The 25,695-nt window shown below is 38.6% G+C and overlaps 1 protein-coding gene across 2 annotated transcripts; it reads right to left on the reverse strand.

Annotated features, from left to right (window-relative positions):
• Positions 1–916: 916 nt before the first annotated feature.
• LOC140954031 (uncharacterized) lies at positions 917–25,695 on the reverse strand. 2 transcript variants are annotated; one of them, XM_073403428.1, is made up of 18 exons: positions 25,394–25,695; positions 21,274–21,375; positions 19,295–19,864; positions 18,148–18,270; positions 16,753–16,963; positions 15,711–15,859; positions 13,367–13,430; positions 12,556–12,707; positions 11,544–11,623; positions 10,466–10,555; positions 8,927–9,692; positions 8,232–8,272; positions 7,373–7,615; positions 6,594–6,636; positions 6,103–6,167; positions 5,086–5,186; positions 3,431–3,536; positions 917–1,455 (listed from the first exon to the last, which is right to left on the reverse strand). In XM_073403428.1, the coding sequence occupies exons 2-18, from the start codon at positions 21,371–21,373 to the stop codon at positions 1,393–1,395; spliced, it is 2,967 nt and encodes a 988-aa protein (XP_073259529.1). In that variant the 5' UTR covers positions 21,374–21,375; positions 25,394–25,695; the 3' UTR covers positions 917–1,392. The 2 variants fall into 2 exon arrangements, with proteins under 2 accessions (XP_073259529.1, XP_073259536.1); XM_073403435.1 differs by lacking the exon at positions 10,466–10,555.

Consider the following 25,695-nt stretch of genomic DNA (forward strand, 5'->3'; position numbering starts at 1 on the left):
TTTGGTGGAAAAACGTGATAGCCGTTGTCACTCTACTACGAGTTTTAGCGAGAGTGTCGTAGTAGCGAAAACAAGTTATAAAATCTTAGAAGTTTTAGCATTTTTCAGTCGGGAGAGGTCTCAACCTCCTTCAAGAATGATAGCAGTGCTAACTTCTCTGGCACAAAAAAGTGCAATGAAGCTTTCCGGGATTTCTTTTGTTTGACAAAACGTAAAAAACTTTAATTCAAATCTCGTAATCGCAGTCGTTTTCGTCCTCGAATAAGGTCTCTACTATCATTTAGAACTCAATGACCAATTCACACGCAACTTTTCAATGTTTTCGCTCTGTTCACACGGAACTTTGAACGGCTAGGCGTCTAAATTTCAAACTGTTAAGGTGGTTCCGTGTGAACGCAACACCTACACTCACAAATACTCAACCGGTCGAAATTCGTCCGGTGCCGTGTGGAAATCATGTGAGTCAAGTCATTTTGATATGTATGTCTCCAAGGAACCCACATATCATATAGCGATTTTCGTATGACCTTGAAAAATGGTTTAGGTAAGTGTTCGTTATTTGTTTTATCAGCCAATGGAACAAAACATGGCCTCTTCGTTTTCCCGCCAAAGAAAACCCTAATATGGAGAAGACATTGTTCGATTGACCAAGCTGTTGCAGTATGACGTCAAAGCGAAGTATCGATTGATTCTAGCAGTTCTCGGGCATGAAGTTTTTTCACCCGAGAGCGTTCGCTTAATCAACCAAAAGCCACGCGCGTTTGTATCCGCTCGATAAACCAATCAAATGGCTCTATTTCCGGTCGTTTGTTGTTTCTGTTTTGTTCGCGCTTTTTCACTTTTCAAGGTCATACTTAAATCGCTCTAACACCTGAATTCGAAACTGGAAAAGACAGCTAACTCCAGAAACGCCGGCAAAAATCAAAATTCGATGTTTAATCATATCTCTACCCATCTTATATCTTAATGCTATGTTTTTACTTTGATTATAAATATTTTAGAAGGAAAACCAGCGGTATTCAGTCTAAAAGTTGACAACACGCCTGACGGCTATCATAATACTCATCGCAAAGAAATTTTCCGGAGTATCGCTGATTTTTACCCTAAAATCTATTACAAAAACCATTTTGCCTATTCATTCTTTAAGAATATGGCTAAAGAAAACGATAACTTATAGTCTGATAAAAAAAAAAAAAAAAACGCGCATAAAACATTATTTGAAGTTGACTATTTCTTAAAACCGTAGAAACAGAGCAGTGTGTTATTCACGGTACGAAAAACCGCGCCAAAATATTCGTATCATAAACGCAGCTTTATATTCAGGGAAGACAACGACAGTTCATTTTCAGTATGAAAAAAGATATAGTTTCAATAGCGTATTATTTGTATTCTCTACGATAAAGGTGATCTTAGCTGCTTCAATTTCACTTCCAGTGTTGCACGTCTTTCCATTACCTGCAAAAAAGACCAAAACAATGAGAAATTAAATCGCCTAAGGGCCCATTCCCAGTGATAATTTTTTATTAGGAAGTTTAAGATACCAAGCTTCAAAAGTGAATTCGCATTCTTTCAATCTCTACCGCGATTATTCCAACTGACTTACTTTGTCAAATGCAAGCGAACTCTTTTGGAATTGAAGAACCATATCCAAGTTCAGAAAGAGAAGAAAAAAAAATTCGCCATCTCTCGCTTACGTCCTCACTTCTATAGCTCCATCCACACGTATCCGGATATTTTGACTCCGCAACTTTTTCTCTGTGGATTCGGCTTCCGTCCACACGTAGCCGGTGAATCCGCGATACGAATCCGAACCTTCTTGAATCCGCTTTCCAGAGTGGAAATGTTTGAATACGCTACGAATCCGCAAGATCGACCCCTGGCCCCAGTTGTTTAAATGTTGGATAACGCTATCCACCGGATAATAGATCACTATCCACTGGATAACTCTATTGGTTTCCCTAACACTTATCCGTTGGATAGTGATTTATCCGGTCGATGGCGCTATCCAACTTTTAAACAACTGAGGCCAGTTCTTCACAGTGAATATTCAAGATAGTGCCGAGGCCTATTTCCCTTTCGTAAACGATCCTTGCCATTTTTAACGGTCGATGCCACCATTGGTAACCAAGCCTTTAGTCAAAATGAATGTAATATATTCCCTGGATTAAGTTACAATAAGGCAAATAATACGTTTCTGAATAGTCCTAGAAAGAACGAAGTTGAACGGCCCAAGTTGAATTTACGTTAAAAATTATGGAAAGGGCTAGGGACACCTGTTATTGATGTATCAGTTAAGAGAAACAGTTTGTTAGTCTACGTGCTTAAATTTTTCGGAATTCTGGCGGGTCGGTGTGGTAGTGTAGTGGTAAGGGAGACAGATTAGGATACGAAGGTCCAGGTTCGAGGTCCAGGTTCTACCCTGGGTTGCGATTTTCTTTCTTTTTAATAGAAACGCTTTCAATAACAGGGCAAAAATTTTCTAAGTGTCTTAGAGATAGCAGCGACCTTTTACGAAAGGGACAACTGCGGTGCCAAGCGCAATGTTACTTGGTTTCAGTTTCAAGTCTTATAACCTGTGTACAGTTAAACCTAACTAAGATTACTGTGCACTTCAATTATGCAGTCAAACGGTGGTTCGACATTCTAAGGCTTCTTTCCATGTCGGACGGACGAATTGTACGACGTAAGCAAGTTGAACGAGCGAACTGGTGCTTAATGGGACAATGTTGTCAGCGAAACAGTTATTGAAGAAGAACAGCGAGAACATTTTCGCATGAGCCGAGGATCCCTTTAAAAATTACCTGACGAACTGAGAGTGAATTCGGATAAGTGTGGACGGGCAAATTCGATTTGAATACGCTACGTGTGGACGTGGAAATTTTGGAATCCGCAAAGAAAAATTTGCGGATTCAAAACGGCTATCCGGATACGCGTGGATGGGACCTAAGACTATTTCTTTTTTGATGTTCTCATGCCGAAGCCGTCGCCGTTTTGGCAGCAAAAACTTCCTATTTGGTAGTGGAACCCGGTTTGTATACATTGTCCATGCAGGTGTCCGTTGAAACCTCAGGGTTCACGGCAAGAACACGCTTATTATCTATACAAGAATACAGAGTGACGTCTAAAGTCTTAACTTTCAACTAAGCTCAAAATGATGAAACCTCTCCCTATTCAACTGAATAGTTTTGTACTGAAATTAAACGTGACCTTACGAAACTCCGATGGCTCCCGGTGCGGTAACGACAACTGAAACAAACACGGCGATGCAATACGTCCGTGCTCCCGGTTAAACCTTAGGAAAGCTAGTGGAGGAGAAAACTTTCCAAATAACGTTTTCGTTGCCTTTGTCGTCGAAGTTGCGTAAACTCCCTTATTCACGTTTGCCGCGGGAATGTTGTGACAAGGTTCTTACAGTTGAAGTAAAGCGTACCGATTTTAATTCCTCCTGAAGTTCACTGTTAACTTTTGAAAGTGCAGCGTTTTTCTCTCTTAGATCACCGATCTTCGCATTCAATTTGTCCTCCTTGGTTAAGGGTCTAGAAAGGAAAACAAAGAAAACGCATTACATTCAATACATTTCCGCGACGATGGTTGGGAAAATTTCAGCAGTCAGAATTATATTATCGAAACCAGCCTTTACCTGTGAGGCCTGTTATCCACATACAAATTGGCCGAATTTATACTCCCAGAGACGAATTATCCGTCTGAGACGGATAAATCATCTCGGCTTATAAACGGGAAGGGGGAAGGGGAGCTTATAACCAGACTAAAAAAAGTGTTTCAAAACAAGCTACGTAACAGTGCTGATAGCTTTTTTAAGCTTCAAAACGTCGTAAACAGTCGAATTCGGTGACACTATATACGATTCACCTACAGTTCTAAAAGGTATTGAAACTACGTGGTAAGTAAATTGGGATCAATTTTTACGTTTCTGGGAAACTGCCCCCCTCCCCTAAATCAACATTTTGCCCCAAACGAGAAGTAAGTGTTAATGTTGGCTTAGGGGACGGGTAGGTGGGCAGTTTCCCAGAAACCAAAATTGCTCCGTAAATTGTACCATGTGAAAGTAATGCTTAAGAGATTAATTTCTATGCCGGAATGGTAACACCTTAGGATTTCATTCACAGACTCAAAAATTAGATCTAAGAATTAAATAAATAGTACCATGTGAAAGTACTGCTAACAGCTGAGTTAAGCGGTTTCATTTGAATGGTAATACTATAGGAGTTCATTCACAAACTCAAAGTTTAAATAACGTAGTACATAAAAGGTATCATATAAAAGTACTGCTGAAGAGGTTTCATTTGATTGGTAAGACCATAAGATTTAATTTACAGTCGCAAAAGTTAGAACTTCACAGTAAATAAATACAGTAAAACCTCTACTAAAAGCGGACACCTTCGGGACCTTCCCAAGTGTCCGCTTAATAGAGGGTGTCCGCTTAGTAGAGGTTTGTAAAAATTGCGCAATGTTCGCTAATGATTAACATTCAACGGTTACTCTGGACTGTGATAAAGCTCCATGTTGCTGAGGAAGCTATTGAAGCTGTGCTGTACTTTGTACAAGACTTTTAGGTGAACTTTTGACAGCTAAATGTATTGATTTATCTTTATTAATCGACTACAGTACGTATTTCAAGTACGTAACCCAAGGCTAGTATTGTCAATTCAGTCCGGTGTCCGCTTAACAAAGGTTTTTAACAATAGAAATTAGCCAATACAATTTATTTTAGTGTCCGCGTCCGCTGAATAGGGGTTCCTTATAAAGGAAACTATAAGACGTCAATTTCGGGACCCGGCTTAGTGTCCGCTTAATAGAGGTTTCACTGTAGTACCATGTGAAAGTACTGCTGAAGAGATTTCATATGAATGGTCACAGAGTTAAACTTACAGACTCAAAAGTTAGAACTACATCAGCTGAAGGGGGTTTAATTGAATCGTCGCAACATACGATTATATCTACAAACTTGAAAGTTAGAACTAAATTAATATAAAAAGCGTTCACAACTGACTCGTGTCTTAAAGTGCAGAACAACATACGCCACGATAAACTTGGTAAGTAGAGTCTCAGAAGAGCTTAGCATACCTCACTACAACTTTTGGAGGCTCTGTTTTTCGTTTTCTTTCTTTTTCGCCATCTTTCTCTTGTCTTCTGCCCTGCTTTAGGGTTGGAGGACTTAAAGGTTTCTTTGGAAGAAGACAAAATTAAGAATTTCACTAAAGATACAGATGAGCTGGACAGGCAATAAACTTTCCGGCCATTATCAGTGTAGAGAGAGGGACTCACTGTATGCGCCCACTACTACGCGTACTCTGTTTACAGTAAGCCATCGCAGCTGTTGATGGGGGATCAAGAAGTTATCCCTATATTTTAAAAGATCTCTCTCTACAGATTCGACACTGACAGAGACTTCTTACGCCCCTTTGTGGCTTCTTTTCACACTTAACCGGGAATCAGATTAAGGCGCCGTCCACACGAATACGGTCACTTTTGAAACCACTTATTTTTCACCCGGAATCGTGTGGACAAGGACTTAAACTACTCTGAAGGGCAGTTTCAAAAACGATGCGGTTTAGGTGAGTGAGGTAACAGGTTTCGTGTGGACGCAAGGTCTATTTGTGTAAACTGAAAAAAATATCCGGTTTCAATAATTAATGGCATTCACGTGGACTGTACCGAAGGTGTCGTTTATATGGAGAAAAAGAGTCCCTGCCACTTAAAAAATAGTCTCTGCGGTCCCTGAGATTGACGGTTTTTGCAATGAGACTGGGTTACAAGAAAAAAGGGGGATTAGGAGGAATGCTCACCCGAGAAAATTTGAATTTTCTGATGGTCATAAGCGTTAATTTTTGCATTGCATCATTACAGATTCCGTCACTGCAAAACTTGGTGACTCCCCCTCGTTTATCTACCTCCTTTAGAGCCATTCAATTTGGTATAATCTCCCTTAAAATTCCACCAGCCCCCTAGCCCGACCTGACTAAAAATGAACGGGCCCTTATTACCATCAAAACTTGCAAACTCCATTTTCCTCTGTTTATAAACATACATAGCTGAAAAAGTGGCTTTAAGATACCACTAAGTACATGAAATTCAACCTACCAACTTAGGAACTGGTCTGGGTAAAGCCTCTTGGTTTTGGGATGGTTTGTTTGGTGTTGTGGTCACTACAGTTAAAAACATTAACGTTAATCAAGTTGTTTACTCGTCAGGAAGAAAAGCAAATACCCTAAATACTGGAATAAACGTCTTTGCTAAAATAAATAAACAAATAAATAAGTAAGTAAAAAATAACGATTTAGAGGTAGCACATCTACAAAACGGTTCTTCGTCTACAATTCCTGTTCGGACTGGAATTTAGAAGTGTTGTGTTGCTTTAGTTTTTGAGGAGACGAGAAAACAGGAGTACCCGGAGAAAAACCTCTCGGAAAAAGGGAGAGAACCATATATGGCGTGGAGGACTACCACGTTTATGGAAGGAATTTCAGAGTCAACTTGCTGTTCTACAGTTTCTGACACACTAACTTAAACTTACAACCATACGTACTTCTTTAAGTGTACTGAGCACATGTGAAAGCAACAAAGAGCCTCACCTTCAGTAGCAGCGTTCTGAGGAATCGTAGACCACGCAACATCCTGAAAGGGAAAACAAAGTTAAAATTGTTCCTTTATTTGTAGAGCTTTTTAGCATTAGGGAAACTTAGAAACGCTGAGTGAAAGAAGATACTTCAAACATTACGTTGATATTGTTCCAGTTGGTTTAATATAGAATTTTCAACTTCACAGTACGTCAGAGAAAAGATTAAGAAATAAAACCCTCGGGAACAGGCTATACTTTTCTCTATCAATCCCATCGTTTCTGCGTCGTTCTTGTGGCTGTACCTAGTCTCCTTTGCATTAGTTCTTCGCCAAATGTGGAGAGATTGTTTTCTCGAGAGGGTAAACGATAAAACACTTTTTCGCGTGGCTTTTGTATTTGCTTCTAGGCCCTTTTCTAGCATATGGAAAGCAAGAAGTGGAACAGTTTGGCACAAAAAGGGAAACACTTGCGTACAGAACAGTGGAAAACATTTCCCAACAGCAATAAAATTTTCCAGATTTGCCAAGTCAATAAATTTCGAGTGGTCCGTCTACTTTGCTCAGGGGTAGTAGAGCGAATCAAAAAAGCGAACGCGAGTGAAAATTATCCGCCCGCGAAGGGAGGCGTCGCGAATCTCTCCTCCGTCACACGATGCCTCTCCTTGCAGTGGCGATCTTTACGAGCCCTTGCGCATTTGACTGGCTCTCATATCCCCAAGGAAATTAAGAGACCACTCGTAGTCTACCAGGTCATTGCCAATGTATCATTTTAATGAGACGAAATTAATCTTACATGAGAGTCATCCAGGGAAAACGACCTTTTATGTAGCTTGGGTTGAGGCGACGATACTTTTCCCTCTCCTCCATTTACTGTTTCTTGTGCTTCTACAAAACTCTCGAATCTGCTGAAGTCTGCAAAATCTTCCTGTCGCTGTACTTTTTCGCTTTCATCGGCTGCCTCGCTGCTGCTAGAATTCTCCTGTCTATTTCTCGGCGTTGAGGGTTCGCTTTTGACAGGGTAACCACTGTCACCAGTCTGTCAGATGATTTGGCACATTTAATAGTGTCAGAATAACCAGAACACCACAGGGTGTACATGCTATTGTTTTATTTACCAGAGATAAGATAACCGTAACATGACTAAGGCTGTGTCTATACTATATTGTACAATAACTGAGCGAATCCTCGCGAGCTGATTGGTCGAGAGCTATGGTCTATGAGAGTATAGACCATGGAAATGACGTAGCATGTCACGCAGTGCAGGTTGTTTTGTTTTTGGTTTTTCGAAAAAAAATTAATGTTATTGTAAAAAACAAATCGACCACAATTTTCCATGGTGTACACTCTTATTCACCTTTTTTTTTCAATCATGTTACCGTAATTGTATTTGTCCAAAGCTTGATACAGCTTGATACAGCTTAATATAGGTAAGCACTCGACTTCCTGTTGAAACTTAATCAATTTTAAAACGGGAGATGGGTGTGGCACGCTGTCGGGTCAAAGGGTATCGGACAAAATAAAATAGCAGTAGTAACCAAAAACGAGAATGAATATACAGAGAGTTCAGAGTTTTGGACAAAATTCAACATAAGTTGTGAGCTGATGCTTGTTTTCAGCAGCTTGTGAACATTATTAGAGAGACAAATACAAACCTGACTTGAATGGCTTGATGACTGGGATGATGGTGGCGTTCCTTCAACAACAAACATAAACAAGAGATATCAGAGACTCATCCCTAAAACAGGGATGGCAGGCATATAACAAAGCAGGCGACTGGTTATGGGTAACTACTACGACTAAAACTCCCGTGGAAAAGAAGTTATTTTTTCACTTTGCGCTTGGGAAAGTAAATGCGACCCGGCGTGTAGTCTTTGGGGTGAATTATTGACTGTACGTAACAAAATGAATATACAGTCCACTCTCTCTTACCGAACACCTCTATTAGACGAACGACTCTCTAAGAAGGACAACAGCCACTTTCGAAACCGTCAACGGACACTTGAGAAGTGCTTTATGCAATGAAAAGTACCACAAAACAGACTACATGAAAGTAAATTGCAAAATTTTAGTCTTGCTCCAGTTCGCAGTGTGCTGATATCCTTTAAGACCAAGAAGCCGTGAAAGTTTTCTTGTAATGAAGGACTGATTGCACAATGAGAAAATGATTCCACTTTTTACTGTTTTGCACAAGTAAAGCGGATGTATATTCACTTCGAATAGGTTCAGTTTTAATTTATTAAAATCACTGGTGTCACGTTACTTCGACTCTCCTCTCTAATACGGACAGTCAGGGCCGGTCCCGGACGTGTCCGCCTTTGAGAATTTGACTGCACTGTGTTTTGTTTACCTCTATTCTCCTTGGCCTTTGCTGCAAACAGTTTGTTTAGATCCAAAGAAGACGACCTGGAATGACCTTTCTTTCTAGGGGGTGGGGGAGGAGGTTCTCTCCTCCCTTCAGATGAAACACTGCCCTGATTTTCATTACCTCCAGGAGAGGTCGGTGACGCGCAATCATCCTGATTACTAGTTTGTACATCCCCGGTTGATCTTGGTCTCTCCCCGCTTCTCCTGTTCGCTCGAAACACAACTTCTTTGCTAGTATCCTCCTTAGTACGTTCTTCCTCTTCTGCCTCCCGTGGGGGAGTGGGAGGGGGTGACGGAGTCTTCCTTTCCCCGGGGGAGAGAGGCGAAGTGGGTGTCTCGTCCTCAGGTGAGGATGGAGGTGAGGATTGGTATATAAATTTATTAGTGGGTGTCCACCCATCACGGGTTTGTTTTCCTGATGGCGGCGGTAACAGCTGACCAGGAAGGGCGTCAAGCAAGCTGGGTTTGACAGCTGCCCTTGGTCTGGCTATCTCTATTTCTGCAGTTACTGCTTGACTCGGACTTGTTGGCCCCGTTTGAGGTACTTCAGCTTGCTGAGTATGAGGGGACGGCATCACAATATGCAAAGGTCTTATGGGACTGGTAGGGCTGCTATCACCTCTAACAGCTTGTCCATCAGCAGCATCGTCCAATGAAGATGATTCAGAATGGGATCTTGGTCTAGCTTCCCCATGGTCTTCGTCTCCTTGGATATCACTCAAATGCGGTATTGGTTGAACCAATGAGCGCTACAAAAACATACCGACACGATTAGACTGCAAAACAGTCCGCATTTTGCCGTATTCAAGTACGCGCGAGCAGTCAAACAAAAGGTCTGGAACGAGGCTGAAAACAGAGAGCGAGACTGGGGAGAGACGTGTGAGACTCGCGCGATTTGCGCGCGTAAGACTCTTACGCCACACTTTACCGATTTCTTTACTGATTTTGAGAAAAAAACCGGCTGTTTTGCAGTCTACGACACGATTGATAAGCCGACCGCTCATGGATCTGGGAAATCATTACGACTGTTGGTATTTCTTCACGTCAACGATAGGCAAAAACACTTTGGGGGTCAAACTGATGTGAAATTAAAACTAAATCCCCTCAGTCACATTTCGCTGGTTACCGACTAAAACCGGTGCTCTTCCCGTTGTTTGCTTGATGGAATCCTTTTCCAACTGAGTGCGATTTCTAAGGTTGGGTGACAGTGGAAAAATGTAAATCAATACACATCTCTCAGTCTTGACCTAAAAAGCCTGCAAAACATCAGAGCCCGATACGGAACATATAGCCTCTCCCAACATCCTCATTACCAAACTTTAGTGTCATCTCAAAACTGAGTTTAGCCTGTTTCTACACATTCACCACCCACGAAAAAAACTATATTCTATTTGAAGAAAACCAAGCCGGTATTTGAGATAATTTCACTGCAGAATAACATTATCTCACCTCGATCACAAACAGGTGAGGATATGAAGAAATTTATTACATCTATAGTTAATATTGAGGTGAATAAACTTACTGCCTTCCTTCTAACAGCAGAGTCATGATTTATCTTTGCAGGCGATGGTGCAGCATTGCGACCAAGAGAATCACTAAAACGTTGCCAGTGCTGTGCAGACAGACAGATAGAAGTGCAACACAGTGTACAAAGTGCTTAACAGTGCTTACAGTGCAACTTGCATTAAACAATTGATTCATAGGTCAGCGTGCGTATATTGAGCTAAGAAGGACGATTAAAGTTTGAAGAGCAAGAAAGAGGTGTGAGAGTTAATCGAGGTGCTATAGAATTTGATTTGGCATATGGTAAGTTTCTTTACCGTTTATCGGTTTACAGTCAAGTCGCCCGAAAGTCATCTCGCCCGAAAACAGAGTTATGTCGCCCAAATTTTTAGTCAAGTCGCCCGAAATTTTATCATGCTCAACAGCATCCAAACATCATAATCTCGCCTGTTCCGTTTCATCAAATCTTTAGAACAAGATATATTACTCATTTATCTCGCTTGTTTCGTCTCATCATCGAATAAAAAATGAGATCTGTTGCACATTCATCCCGCTTTTTTCGTCTCATCATCGCATCGTTGCTTAAAGAACGAGACTTTATTACACAATTATCCTGCTTATTTCTTTTCGCTATCGCTAGAGCGAGATATATTTCATACATTCTTTATTAAAATTTCGGGCGACATATCTCTGGTTTTGGGCGACATGACTTCGGGCGAGATGACTTTCGGGCGACTTGACCGTTACCGTTTACACACTCTGATCAAAAAGCTAGCCCATGAAAACTTGGATGAGAAAGCTTTTTTATGACGAATGATAAAGCCAGAGATAATTAAAAGGAAAGGAAAGGAGAGGAAAAGAATTGAACTCTGATTCATAAAATAAATGGCGCAGACAGTAATTCTTCCAAAGTGTTGCTGACCCAACAAAATTAGGCAAAAAAATCTACCCTTACTATAAACAAACAATCTTAGACTAGTCAAACTACATGTGTACAAAAGGAAACTACAAGAAATTAAGAAATTAAATTCAAGCCAATGTAGAACAAATACAGTACACTACACAACAGCAAAGGCAACAAACAAAAAGAAGCTTACATCAGGAGAGGAAACATTCTGTAGCTCTTTTTGTTGTTCTTGTTCAGTTCCTTGGACGTTTTCAAGTGGATGGACTGGGGCTAAAGAAACAAGAACCAAACAGGCTGAAAATGGTGCATGATTTCTAAATTTGATGACAAATATCCAGAATATTGTACCTATTCTTCGAACAATTAGCACAATAAAAATTTTCCACTCAGAAAATACATTGCGCATATCGGATCATGCACAATGCTCAGTTTGGAACTTCACTTATCTTGGATAAATAAATAGATAAATAAATAAGGACATAGAATCAGACCCTAAGCAATCTCTGATCTAATACCAAATTCGCCTTTTGATTCTCAAGCACATACAAGGTAAATGGAAGGAGAATCTAACATTCTATCAGAAATTAATTAAATCTTTATTCCAGGCACCACTGTATAATCACGCACAGCTTTACAATAATTTGTACTCTTGAATAGGGATTTCTTTTATCAGGATAACCACGTTAACCTGTGGTTCAAAAACGCCAGCCCGTATAATGGGTTTTGAGACAGTTTTTCAGAAACCATACCGATATTTTTCAATTGCTTTTAAAGTGATTTTATCCTTGTCTGATCGCTATGAAATTTTCACCACAAACTGACTTTGGATTGAAGTTTGTCAAAATATATAGTTTTAAATAAATCACCATGACAACAATAAACAAACAACTTTGATGTCGATAAAAGCTGAATTTTGTGCGATCTGGACCTGATACTGAAAAGTCAACACCAGGAATTTAAAGTGTGCTGTTTGGCAAATAACCTAAGTGAGAGGTGAAAAAACTTCGGTATGTTTGAATTCAAACACTGCAGTGGTCAATTGAAAACTTTTACTAGTGTAATTTACAAGTGCAGCTACTGTTTTGGAGTACGAAAATAATAACCACACTTGTAAATTACACTTGTAAAAGTTTAATTAAATACCCCTGCTTCTATCAATGCAGCAATTGACTGAGTTGTAGATGAGCCATAAATTCAGATACCTGAAACAGCTGTCTCCTTATTTACAGGTAAAAGAACATTAGGTAGAGTTGATGGCAGTTCTAAACCATGTCGCAGTGCTACCACAAGGTGCATTGCAATGCAGAACTCATCCAAATTGAGAGCATTGTCCTTATTTATATCTGAGAGGTGCCTGAAAAACACAAAAAAAATGTTGGAGTGTCATAGTGTGACCAAAAAAGAGTTCATCTCATCACAATCACCACTTCTCCACAGGAGGTCTAACCATCAAATGGGAGCTTAAGCAACCACAGTGGCATTAGCAATGGAAGATGAACTGCAAATTAAGCAATACGTGTAGATTAGCTGAACAACGTTGCAATGCTATTTTGTTAATTTTCTTTGCTGTTATTGCACGACTACAGTATGAAACTTCCTAATTTCACTTCTTTCTTTTTTTTTTAATACGTGAACACATGACAATGATTTTTTTTCTTTATCTTTAAATATATTCCTTTAGAATTCAAATCCACAAAAATTTGCCAACATTTGGCAAATTGAGATGCAAGTCAATGCCTTCATTCTTATGTTCTTCTCCTTCGAGGGATCAAAGATTAGTTTAGAGACCTGATTAACTTTTCGCACTATATAAATAAATAAAAGTAAGAAATCCCACTGGAAGGTACTGATGCAGTACATTCTAGAAGAAAGTTTTTATTCAAAATTGGGAAAACTTGTTGGGTGAATATGCAAATGCAAAATTTGGTCCAAAATCTCAAATAATACACACTTCTTAAACATGGAAAAATTAAAGATAAATTATTCTCCACGCAATAGAACCAAATGCCTTACCATATCTTTGAGAGCACCTCTACAGGTAAACTAGACTTCATGAAGAAGTCCCTTGCCCTTGGACCTAAAAAACAATATTTGAGAGTAACACACACAGTGTTCTTAATCCCATTAATAAAACAAAGTCCATACACAGAGTACAATTCCAATAAAACTGATCAGCTCCGTAAGATTCACCATTAGAGACTTTAAGATCAAGGTTTTTCAGCATTTCCCGCAAGGCATAAATGTCAAGAAGTCATGTGACCAATGCCTTGTCATTAGGTTTGCAGCTTGAGGTTGACATTTGTAGGAATAGACCACACTCTAGAGGTAAGTGATGCACTGCAAGGTTTTTTTGCACTCTAAAACATCGCAATCCCACATTTGTGAGAAAAGACTACTTTTAGCACCTCTTTCACTATTAATAAAATGAACAATATTTCATAAAAACATAATCTTGAGGACAAGTTCTCAGCTAAAATAAGAGTGAAAGAACGAAAAAACCAACATGGTAGCCGCGAGCTACCAACTCCAAGTCCTCAGTCCCAAATAAATATTATGGGCAGACAGATAAGGCGGTTTGCCGTTTGCGGTAAGATGGCCAAAACTTGATCTTACAACAACAAAAACAGTTTATTAATTTTCTACTACTGTAGACAACTAAAAGAATTTACAAGAATATAATTTTAAATAAATAAATAAGCAGTACATACAGTAGTGGGACACCCAAAATAGCTAAAAAGCTAAACTAGTTGGGTGACTGTACTTATGATAATTAAAACCGTGAAAGTCAGAAAAGAGGCACAACAAGGACATTGGTACACATAAATATCATAACTTGGCACAAAAGTAAATGTACAGAACAAAACAAAAAAATAAGTAAATAAATATAAACCATCAAAATATCACTAAAGATTGATAGAGACTAATAAAATGCGAAGTTAGTTCTTTTTTAAATTGATTGGAAGTACGACACTTGAATCTTTCATCGAGTTCAATCCATAATTTAAGTCCATTAAATCGAATATTAAATTTGCCATAATTTGTTCAAATTTTTGGAAGGTAGAAAGAAGATCTAGATACAAAGCGAGTATCTCTATTATTAGGTCTCTATTATAGTTTGGATAACCTTACTGGCCAGTCTTAATTATGTATGTGCTCAATAGCAGGTGATCATCGCCAGTGCACAAAAAATATTTTTTTAAAAATGATTATGCTTCTTGTGAACAATATGATGTTAACTATAGTTAACAAATTCATCAATAAAGGACAGGGTTCAAGCCCTTTGTAGATTAGAGCTTGAAAAAAGTCCCCTTCATTAGTCCAGGGCAGGTAGATTTTCTTATGTATGACATAATTATTATTTAGGCTCCAGTTGTTTTCTTTATCATGTGAATCACCAAATTGCAATATCTGGGCAGACATTTTCATTATTTCAAACCATTTATCAAATATTGAACATATTGTACAGTGTGTTTTGTTTGTTAGTTTGCTTGTTTTCTCTGGGAACCATTATTTTGTGTCCAGCAAGCTTTGTAAAGTGTTAGGTCAACAAAAGGCAATTTTGAGAAATGTTCGGATTGGAGCACTGTCAAATAAATACAGTCCAACCTGTATTAAGCGGCCACCTTTAGCGAATGGCCGACAGACCACTTAATACAGGTTTGGCGAAGTGCAGTATCCAAAACCTGACAAACTGACCTCAAATTGTTTCTACCTCTTCTTGTGCCAAAAGGAATAGAGCAGGGTTGTCATTAAGAGCCGCGGGCCAGGGATTTTCCCCGGCTACTAAGAGAGTGGCCCCAGGCTACTTTTATTGGAAAATAAAAGAAAAATAGAACCAAAAGAAATCCCTAGCCACTTGATTCCCCGCCTACTTGTTTCATTTACCCGTCAACTTGAAATCTTAGTGACAACCCTGATAGAGTAAAAGACCACTTAATGCCATACACAGTGAATCTATTGCACTTATATGTTGACAAAGTGACCATTTAATAGACTGAGGTAAAAACAATAAAAAACAACTTGTTGGGACATGGAAAACGTGACCACAACCGCTTATAAAGAGAGGTGGCCACTTAATACAGGTCAGTTTTAGAGAAATTATGTTAAATTACTTTTGGTGCTTAAGAAAGACTGTGACTGCTAAATACAGGGTGACCACTTTTTACAGGTCCACTTAATACAGGTTTGACTGTAGAATGAAGGGATTATTATACATTTCTGGGAAACCGCCCACCTACCCTTCCCCTAAGCCATCATTTTGCCCTAAGTAAGCAGTAGGTGTTAATGTTGGCTTAGGGGAGGGGTAGGTGGGCAGTTTTCCAGAAACGTATAATGATCTGAATGAATTACAATGTACCTTTGACTACTCCACCCTCCATAGGTTGCAGTCTCCTGAACTGCTTTGTATAATATTCTCTCTGCTCTGGCAAGATACGCCACAAGTTATCTTCAGATTCCTCTTCAATACTACTTATACTTTCTGCAAAGCTTGCAAGTGAAGGGGCCCTGAATTGGAAATTTGATGAAAATAAGTTCAGGTGTGCTATAAAAACATTTTACTAGTTGGGGTACATTTGCACATATGAAATTAGAGATTTAGGCTTTCTCTTTCAAAAGTCCTAGGGGTCAAAATATTGGCCAGTCAATCAACAATGTCTGGCCAGAATGGTGTCTTGGCCAGCCAAAAGCTCCATATGAGTTGCTGGTGATGTTGACTGGTCACGCAGACTATTTTTGAAAAAACAGCTAAATCCCCAACTGTAAATCTTAGATTTTGTCTCTTGGTAAAAATACAATCACGTTTGATTATTAATAAAGTGACACAATGATTAATTCACTTCTTTCCAAATTTTTGACTGGCCAGAAAACCATACTTGACCAAGCAAAAATTTCTTTGGCAGGTCATCTTATCCGGCCAACATCCAAAAATTACTTTAATGGTTAAATTTTAAAGTGTCTAAAACTTATGCATTTCTGATTTTTCAAATGAGTAACATTGTAGTTTTTTTGTGTGTGATGTGACAAATAAGAGACATGACTTTATATTAAGGGCATGGCTGAACAGTGGGATTTTTTAAGGCTGTATGTATCACATTGTATCATTATTTTGCTAGGGCATCTACTTTTGTTCTGTTCTTGAATAAATAGGAGCACAGTGCAGACGATATAAACATATCAGGCGTAACAAAGAGTAAATTTGTATCTTCCATACATAGTTGAAAGACAGGGATCATTTTGGGATAAATCACTATCTGGCAGATAAGTATTGGGAAAACCAGTTACACAACTACTAGGTAGAGATTTATCCAGTGGATAGCGTTATCTACCTTTTGGAACAGCACAGCCCTGGTCATGAGTGAACCCTATGGGTTAAACTACTGTGGCACCTAGTTTCAAACCTTAGCAGAACTTCCCCCTCTTCGCCTGCAAGCTCTGGTGAACTACTGCGATCCACATCTTCATCACTGGAGCTATGCTCTTCATCTACCTCATTTACCAATGGTATTGGAGGTTCAGACTGTCCCGGTGAGTCCCTAGGTGAGAAGGCTGTCCACTGAGTATTAGAGATACCATTGTTGATTGATGGGTTTTCACCTTCCCTCCAAGATCCTACAGTAAGATCACATTTTTAGCAAGTACTGTTATATGCCCTGAACAACAGACGACTAGTTGGTGTAAGTTTGGCACGTGGGTTATTTCAGAACAAAAAAAAAACTATCCTGACAGATCACCAGTAAAAAATCTCATCTGACAGAGGGTTGATTGCTCTGGGAATATTATGGTCATGGGTTAAAGCAAAAAAAGCTATAATATGTCAACAGAGAAAAGAAAAATAAACACGTTTTATCGACTGTAGGTGATTTTACAGAACTAATTTTGTCTTATAACCTCTTCAGTTGTACGCCACATGATTGAAGAGGTCATAAAACAAAATCCGTTTTGTAAAATTGCCTAGACAAAAATAATAGTGTGTTGAAAGTGAACCTCCATTAGACTTTTCTTTTCTCTGCTGACATAAAGTTAAGTAACACTTTCTTGGCTTCAATGAACAAAATTTTGCAGAAAAAAGCCATAATATTCTTTAAATTCCCATTTGGGTGGTGCTTTATAAAAAGCCAACTTTTGAAGTATATGTATCTTTTATTCTTTGCACAATTTGCACATGCAATGCATCAGCTTCTCATGAATTTGCATCCACTGCATGTGCAGTTCATGCAACAAACAAAACATAATGCAAAGTCAGGTTGACATGAAGCACCAACCAAACAGCAGTTTAAAGAGTATTATGGTGTTTTCCGCTTTGGCCCAATTGAAAGAAAACATGAAAAAGTTCAGGCAAAAAGGCAGCATTTATGGGGTCTTTTAAGAAGCAGAGCTAAAAAAAATCTTGCCATCAGATGGAAGGAGGTGGATTTCTTTCTGGAATCATCCAAAGTCAACTTGCATAGATACACAATCAGCGACAAAGTTGTTGAGACATTGTACTCAAATAGGGTAATTTCAGAGAACAAAACAACCCACATCCCCCCCCTCCCCTCAAATCAAAGTTGGGGTGTTTGTTGTTTTCTACAGGTAGCTTGAACAGTGGCACAACATTGCATGGAGAGGATGATGGATGGATAGGGGCGGGGGGGGGGAGTGGGAAAGCTATATTTCCCCCTTTTGAAGTCGGTAAAACGTCAGAAAGGCCCTTTTGTCACCGATTGCAGGTCACCAAACAGTTTTACAACAGCACAAGCCAAAACAAAAGTGAATAAAAAGTCAAGTGCCCAGCACATGCTCAAGAACCTTACTTTCTTCTCTAGGTTCAGCTGTAGGATTGTTTGCCCATGATGTTTCTCTGGTGTTGACGGTTGGTTGGCTAGCTGGTGGATGTGCACCCCAGGTTGGTTGGCCTGTACTACGAACTTGCTCCACTGATAAGAGATCAAAACAATTTTTTTTCAACTGATTCAAATAACAAATTATAGAATTCACCAGGTTGCCATTGGTGACTTAAATGTAGCGGGGCAATGAAAAATTGTTGTTGAAACGCCCGACGGGTAACTACAATAAAAATAAATAAATTCAAATTCAGCCCAATGTAAGCTTATATTAGGATTGCAAGTATGAATTTAAAATAAAAATAAAATGACACGTTGTTTAGTTGGACTACCTTTCTTTCACTGCCCTGAATCTAATTTCTCTGAGTCCTATGAACATTTTACTGTTTCAAGTGGAAAAGGATTAAACCCTAAACAATTCTGAACCAATCCGTAAGACGCCATTTTGATTTTTCTAACGTGACTCACGTCTTACTCATAGTACTTTGTTGCCTGCTTTCATCACTGCCACTTCCTTAGCTCCCACGTGTGAACAGCTTTGGAATACTAAATAAACTTGAAAAGACTGGCAAAATGTGGAGATTTCTCTCTGACTGTGAGCTGCCTCCAATGAAATCCAGGGCCACTTAATGTTGACCTGGGCCACTAAGAACTCAAGGAAACTGACATCTGGCTGGCCACCAAGCACTGGAGTTAAGTTTTAGCCCTGATATTACTCTTCAAATAATTATGTAAATAATTTATAGTACCAAGGTATAGACAAACCTAGCCTGAGAAAACAGCCCACATTTTGCAATGCCACCACAGCCTTTCGCAACAAAATTACATCTAAAGAATGAGCACAGAAATTACATAGTGATGACATGTCACTTCCCATGATTCATTCTGGGTAGTGCTTTTAATTGGGTGAAGCAAATTTCCCTCACTGCAAGACCCATCACAAGAACTACCCAGATCTGGGTTGTGACATGTCATCAGTATGAAATTTCTCCACTCATTCCTTAAACATCATTTCGAAGGGAAACAAGAGGCAGTGTTGTGAAATGAGAGCTGTTTTATCAGGCTAAGAAAAACCTCTTATTAAATGATTTATGTCACTGCTATTTGAAAGAATTACCTGCATGTGAGGCTGATGGAGGCAAGGACTGGGTTCTAGTCAGGACACTTGTGTGATGAGATCCTGCAACAACCTGATTACCATACACAGGTACCCCACTAGGCTGGGGATACTGGTAAGACTGTGGAATATACTGCCCTTGAATCTGCTGAGGAACTTGGCCTGGGGATTGAAACGGAGATTGCATAAACTGACCAGGAGGTACTTGCCCATGCAGCTGAACTTGTGGCTGTTGATTAGGCATTGCATAGCCTGCCACTTGATACTGTTGTTGATGCCAGTTTCCTCTTTGCTGCAGGTTTTGAGGTTGGATTTGCTGTGGTGTGGCTGCTCTTGGTGGTGGAGGGATAATAATGTTTCCTTGGTAGCTCTTTGAACCAGGAGGAGACACAGGGCCAATAACTGCGGGGGATTCTACGGGCGAAGTTACACCTTCAGCATCAGGGTTAACAGCAGCCATATCTGCTAAGTCATCTGCAGGCTGCACTTTTGAAGAACTTGTCAATGAATTGGAATGATGAAATTCTCTTTTTCCATCAGCCTTTTTAAATCCCATTTTCTTCTTTTTCTCTAAAGAATAATTTAACAGCAAATAAAATGAAAAGTCATTTCAATACACAGCTCTGCTCACAACCTTTAAGTACATGTACACAGAAAATAACAGTGCTCAAGTCTGGGAGATTTCCAGTTGAAGCAAACATAATTTATGTTAACCCATTCACCCCTGAACCACTCCTAACCCTGCATGCAGATTAAAGTCCCTTGACTACTTGTGACGTCACCAGTTTTAACCCTCAAGGACAACTTTGTCAGCTAATTTGTGCAGGGTGAACAGATCTTTCAATCCATTCCAGAATGAGCACCATTCAGTTAAGGACACCAGAGAAAAAGGCAACAAAAAAAAAAAGTAACATTGGCCCAAAAATTCCAGCTTTTCGAAGTCAGATCAGCACAGCCACTCTTCTCATGAACCTGGCTTTGCCAGGAATAACAGTCTGTCTTTGATTCAAATTTAGGAATTTCTTGAACCCCATAACTTTAATTTCTAGTATGAAAATTCAAGTAAAACAGTTTTGGCCATCAACCAATGTGAATTTTATTTACTGGGTTCACCCTAGCGAGCATGAAGCTTGGAGTTGTTCTTATTGAATTCAGCTCATGTGGAGTAAAGCATCTGAATCAACGAGGCCAGTGTGAATTAGGGCCTTTGTCATGTGAATTCTTTTGCCGGGTCTATTCACTGAAGTTGTTCATAATACAATTCAGCTCATGTGGAGAACAGTATCTGAATCAACTCAGTCAATGTGAAATACATACAGTGTAGGCATTTGGACTGGGCCTCAGAGTCTATTTATGTCACGTTAGTTCTTTGTTGGCGAATTAATCAAGGTGCTGGTTGTAGAATGACAAAGAAAAGCTGAGTGCAGTATCAAAAATTCCAAGTTCATTCTACAGCAAGAAAGACTGGAGCATTTACTTGCAGGTATATCAAGAGCAAAAAGTTCTAACTTTTCTTATTTTCAAATGGAGTGCTCAATTCAGTTAAATTCAATTTACTTTACAACAAAATTCAAAGAATAAAAATACAAGATTACACAGAAACAAATGAATGTGGTGAGGAAGCCCAAAAAGAAACCATAAGGCTCATAAATCATTGGGCTCCCACAGAGCATGAAAGTATAAGTGTACAGTAAGGCCAGGTAAGTGTATACATACAAATAAAAGACATTCATGATACAGATTTAGGTAAATATAATCAAAATACTGTAATCTTTCAAAGGAAAGATAACACAAAGAAATGAGTGAACATAATGTTAAAATGAATATGTATAAACTCATAAGATGGTCACTAAGGGAAGTCAAGAATGCTAATTAACAGTGCAAATAACCTTCCAGAATTTCATAAAGAGCTTTTTCTTTGCATTTTAAGAATCTATCATGATTAAAGACTTTAATATTTGAAAGACACTTTTACCCACCAGCTATTTCTTGCAGTTTTTCTTTATCTTTCTTTTTCTTATCCAGTCTGTTGTCAGTGCCCTCATCGTCTCCCTCTTCAACAAGTAAAGTTCGGTTCATTTCTGAAATAAGGACAAATAAAAATTAAACGTAAGACGTGTACCACTTGCCCAAATACATTAATATTTATGGCAAAAGGAAATTGCCAAAGTACAAAGAAACATACAAAACAGTTTTTAAAGAAAATTTGAAAAGATGATATTTTGTTGAAGACTTACAACCCTACAGCTGACTGCGATAATGACCAACAGATAATAATGCCTTAATGCAAGATCAACAACAATCATTGCACATGATTACAAAGTTCAAGCAATTATTAACTGCTATATACGTTGCCAACTATAACTTATGACTGGCTCCTTCTTCAGTTTCACTTCAGACATTGCCTTTCTGTTTTACCTTAAGTCATGTTACTGACCTGGTAGCTAGTTTGTAATTCAGTGATATCATGTTCTTTACCAAAATGTACTTCTTAAAAGCTCTAAAAACTACTCAGTAGAAATTTATTGCAGGGCAAAAGGAGCACAGTTTAAATCAACCTTTGAGATTTAGACCGCGAGTAAAGTAACATGCATAACACACATATATTATGTACCTTTCATTTAACATATTGGTTTATAAAAGTCCTCACTGGGATAACAATAAACAAGTATTACAATTCTTACTTTTAAAAACATCAGTGACCTAAAAATAAAATTGGGTTTTGTAGAAGTTTTTGTGGTTCCAAAAAGGTTTCCATGATCGCATGGGGTGGAACTGAAAAAGGGGTTTCCACGCAGGTTGAAGTTTTTCAGCTTGAATATCGGCTTCAATCTCTACTGTGAAATAAATTAAAATGAACTGAGGATTGACTCTACTTAGGCTTTTTGGATTGCTTGAATAAGCGAGTCAGATCACGTCTCACCTTGAGAATCTAAACAATTCTGTAGATGTTATATACATAAGGTAATCTTTGAACCCATCCCACCCTTTCCTCGATGCAACTACAATGGACTGTTATAATATTATATTAAAAAATATATGTAACACAATAAAGAAACACAGAACTCTAAAGAGAGTTTGACGTAAAATAACCTAAAATAGTATGACCAAAATGCTTAAAAAATATTACAGTTTATGCCATTATGTTGCCGGTGCTTCAAATTTCCAATGCAACAATCTAAAAATGTACCACAAAAGCATATTATAAACATAACATATTTTACTGAGAAACAACATGACAAAACAACAGAAGACCTTCTACAAGCCCAGAAGCTGCTTATACAAGCAATAGCGTGTTATCACAACAGAAAATGCTTACTGTCAATAACACAAAAATGAACTGGGCAAATGATTACTAAACATTTGAGAAATTCCTATCACATGATTGCCATTTAGTTGACCAGGTGATAAGCAACTGGAATTCATATGACTCCCATTTGTATCCATTCAAACAAATGAAAGATCAACTGGCAGTGCCCAATACAATGTAATCACATGGCACTACAGTGTTCAAGTGCAGTCATAACTATGGTCAAAAATAAAAAAATGTCTACAGGGATCATACACTATGTCTTTTTCACGCCAAAAATCAAGGACATTTTGAGGACTTTCTGGTGCATGCGCACATGCAAGAGTAACAAGACAGCACCAGAAACAAATAAATGAGATTTTTTCAAAATTAATTTTGTGGGCAATTCCTCTATCTGTATTTGAACCGACAAGGTTAAAAAGTTAGAACATTAAAGAGCATTAGATCTTCTTTAAGTACTAAAAGTCAAGGACTTTCAAGGATCAAAAACCAATTTCAAGTTCTTTCAAGGTCTTGCAATTGGCAGCTTGCAATTCACAGCTTTTCAAGGGTTCTAAAGCTGCATACAAATTCTAGTGTCTAACAGAATTATATACAATACAGATATACATATATTGCAAGAAAAAAAATATCTGTACATGTTCACTGTGGGCATATTGATGATGATTTATTAGCATGCTCTGTGGGCTACCAAATGATATGTAGATGATATCTCAAAGATTTGTATTGTGCACCAAAACTGAATATGAAGTCATTTAACATCCACTGCAACTTCATCATAACTTTGTCTTACTCCACGCGAGAATAACTCTCTACATCCTGGGAGAGTTGCAAATAATAGTTGGTCATTGGCAGGAGCCCATAACCCAGAGTGTGCAGCCCCATACTTAGCCTATTCAACCGTGTTTTCATATTTTGATATTCAAAATTAAGGGGAAAATCTGACTAAAAATAGACTGGTCTGTGAAAGTGCTGTTGCATGGGCAAGAGGGAGCTGCTCACTCCAGGTTATGGGCTCCTGTCATTGGACAATGTCTGACTCCTTTGAAATCCTACCTGCAGTTGGAGGTGACTGGACAAATCAAGACTATTGATTTGTAGCCTTGTAAAGCAGTTAGAGGAATTAAAACTCAAAATGATTTTCGTTCAAACACTTTTCTGCTTTGTCTGACTAACAAAGGGATCTGGTCAGACATAATTATGTCCTTTCTAAAGGGGAAAGATTTTTGCAGGCCTGTATACTCCTACTGACCACTATTTTAAGTGCCTACTGTACATGTACCTCCATTACATTATCTGACAGTTGATAACTGTACATGTAGCTTGCTAGCCCTCAGTCTGCCCATACACTGATAAGTCTAGCAAGTACCATAATGATAAACAGAGCAGTAAAACTGCGACTATCATGATTAACAGAGCATCAAAAACCTCCACCCGGTTACCCTGCTAGTAGAGTCGCTTCGATCTTTCCTAGATAAGTAGGGAAAGATCTCGAAGCGACTCTGCTAGCAGGATACCACCAGGTTAGCTGGATTGGATAAACACTGGTGTGTCAAACGGGAGGCTGCTGGCTCTAACCCCGGCCTCACCAACACTCAGGGTCTCTAAGTGAGCAGAAAGTGCTGCCTTTTTGAAAACAACTGCAAAAGGTCAAACTTTACCCTCTTCTCAGATAAGGACGATAAACTGTAGGCCCTGTCTCACAACCCTTATACATATAAATATTATTCTGTGGGACATCAAAGAACCCACACAGTGTTTGTAAAGAGTAGGACACAGTCCCTAGTGTGATGGTCTATCTCTCATAGGAGGAGAGACTGTTACGGGCCCGGCAGAAATTGGCATCATGTGCTGTTGCGGTGACCCGGCCAAAATTAGCGAACTTAAGTAAACAAATAAATAAACAACTACAATGTTTGTCAGATGAGCCCATTTCACCAAAAGTCTTGTTTGAGAAAGAAAATTATTTGCATTTGCCTTTTTTGTGCTTGGGTATTCTTTTCAACCTTACTGCCTTAGGAATTCATTAATGTAAAACTTCCGAAATTTACAAATTCAAAATGACATTTGGTGGTGAAAGGTGCTTGTCGGACCCAAACATACGTAACTTACAGCTTTCAGCTTTCCTCGGCTGTATATCAGAAACACTATCAAAGGTGTTCCAAAAGCATTTCACTCCACATATTACTACAATAAATACTCTCACATACTTTTAGTTTAATAACATTATTATTAATATGATTTTATTGAGTGTACATGTACAATACTTACTTAAACCCTCATCATGCATAGAACATAGACATGGACATGATTGAAGTCCCTTCCACCTTGCAAGAATTTTTTTTTAAAAGAAAGGTCTTCAATATGAAAAAGCCATTTATCTTTCAATCACTTGAGTAATATTTTCGAACACAACTTTAAAAGCAGCAATCTAGCTTAATTAGAAAACAGTACTTATACACGTATAAAAGCAACTGACTTTTATGCTTCACCGACATAACCATATTTACCTCTGCGGTTTCTTTACACAGAAGCAATAAAAAATCATATATTGAAACACCGATTAAGCTTTCATTAAGGAAAACGTAAAAGTATTCCATAATGTGTATAAAGGAATTCAATAACATCCACTAATAATATGATATAAGCTTAATGCCCGTATTCAAGTCGAGAAAAACTGTTCAGCAAGTCGCAATCTGACCTAGGATATGAAACGCGGTGGTCGGACACAAAATAATGAGATAGTCAAATCCAAAGCCTTAAACAATATGCAACGAAAAAATTCTTACCTTAAACAATATAGATTTTTCGCAAAGTAGATGAGCTTTTTTCCACTCTGCGATCAAATAAGATCTTCCTCTTCGATTCGTTGAGGAAATCTCAAAGTTTTCGCTTTCACTACAACGTGAACTTGACTGACAAGAAGATAACGGGAGGTCATGGCGAACAACATGACATTTTTCTACCATATAACTGCTGACTTATTAAATACTAAGTTTCAGTCAGCCAAATTTTGCATAATTTTTGCAATTTCCTCCGCAAAATAGCAGAAGTCTGCGGCCATATTGGAACGTGAAATGTCACGTGCTAA

The sequence above is a fragment of the Porites lutea genome, chromosome 1 (genome assembly GCF_958299795.1).
Source record: "Porites lutea chromosome 1, jaPorLute2.1, whole genome shotgun sequence".
Taxonomy (NCBI): Eukaryota; Metazoa; Cnidaria; class Anthozoa; order Scleractinia; family Poritidae; genus Porites; species Porites lutea.

Excerpts from the sequence above, each read along its gene's own strand:
- LOC140954031 (XM_073403428.1), bottom strand. The coding sequence starts at position 21,373 with ATGAACCGAACTTTACTTGTTGAAGAGGGAGACGATGAGGGCACTGAC. Across the intron at positions 16,964-18,147 it reads AGCTGAACCTAGAGAAGAAA|GATCTTGGAGGGAAGGTGAA; the intron begins GTAAGGTTCTTG and ends ATCTTACTGTAG. Across the intron at positions 6,168-6,593 it reads TCAGAACGCTGCTACTGAAG|TGACCACAACACCAAACAAA; the intron begins GTGAGGCTCTTT and ends TTTTAACTGTAG.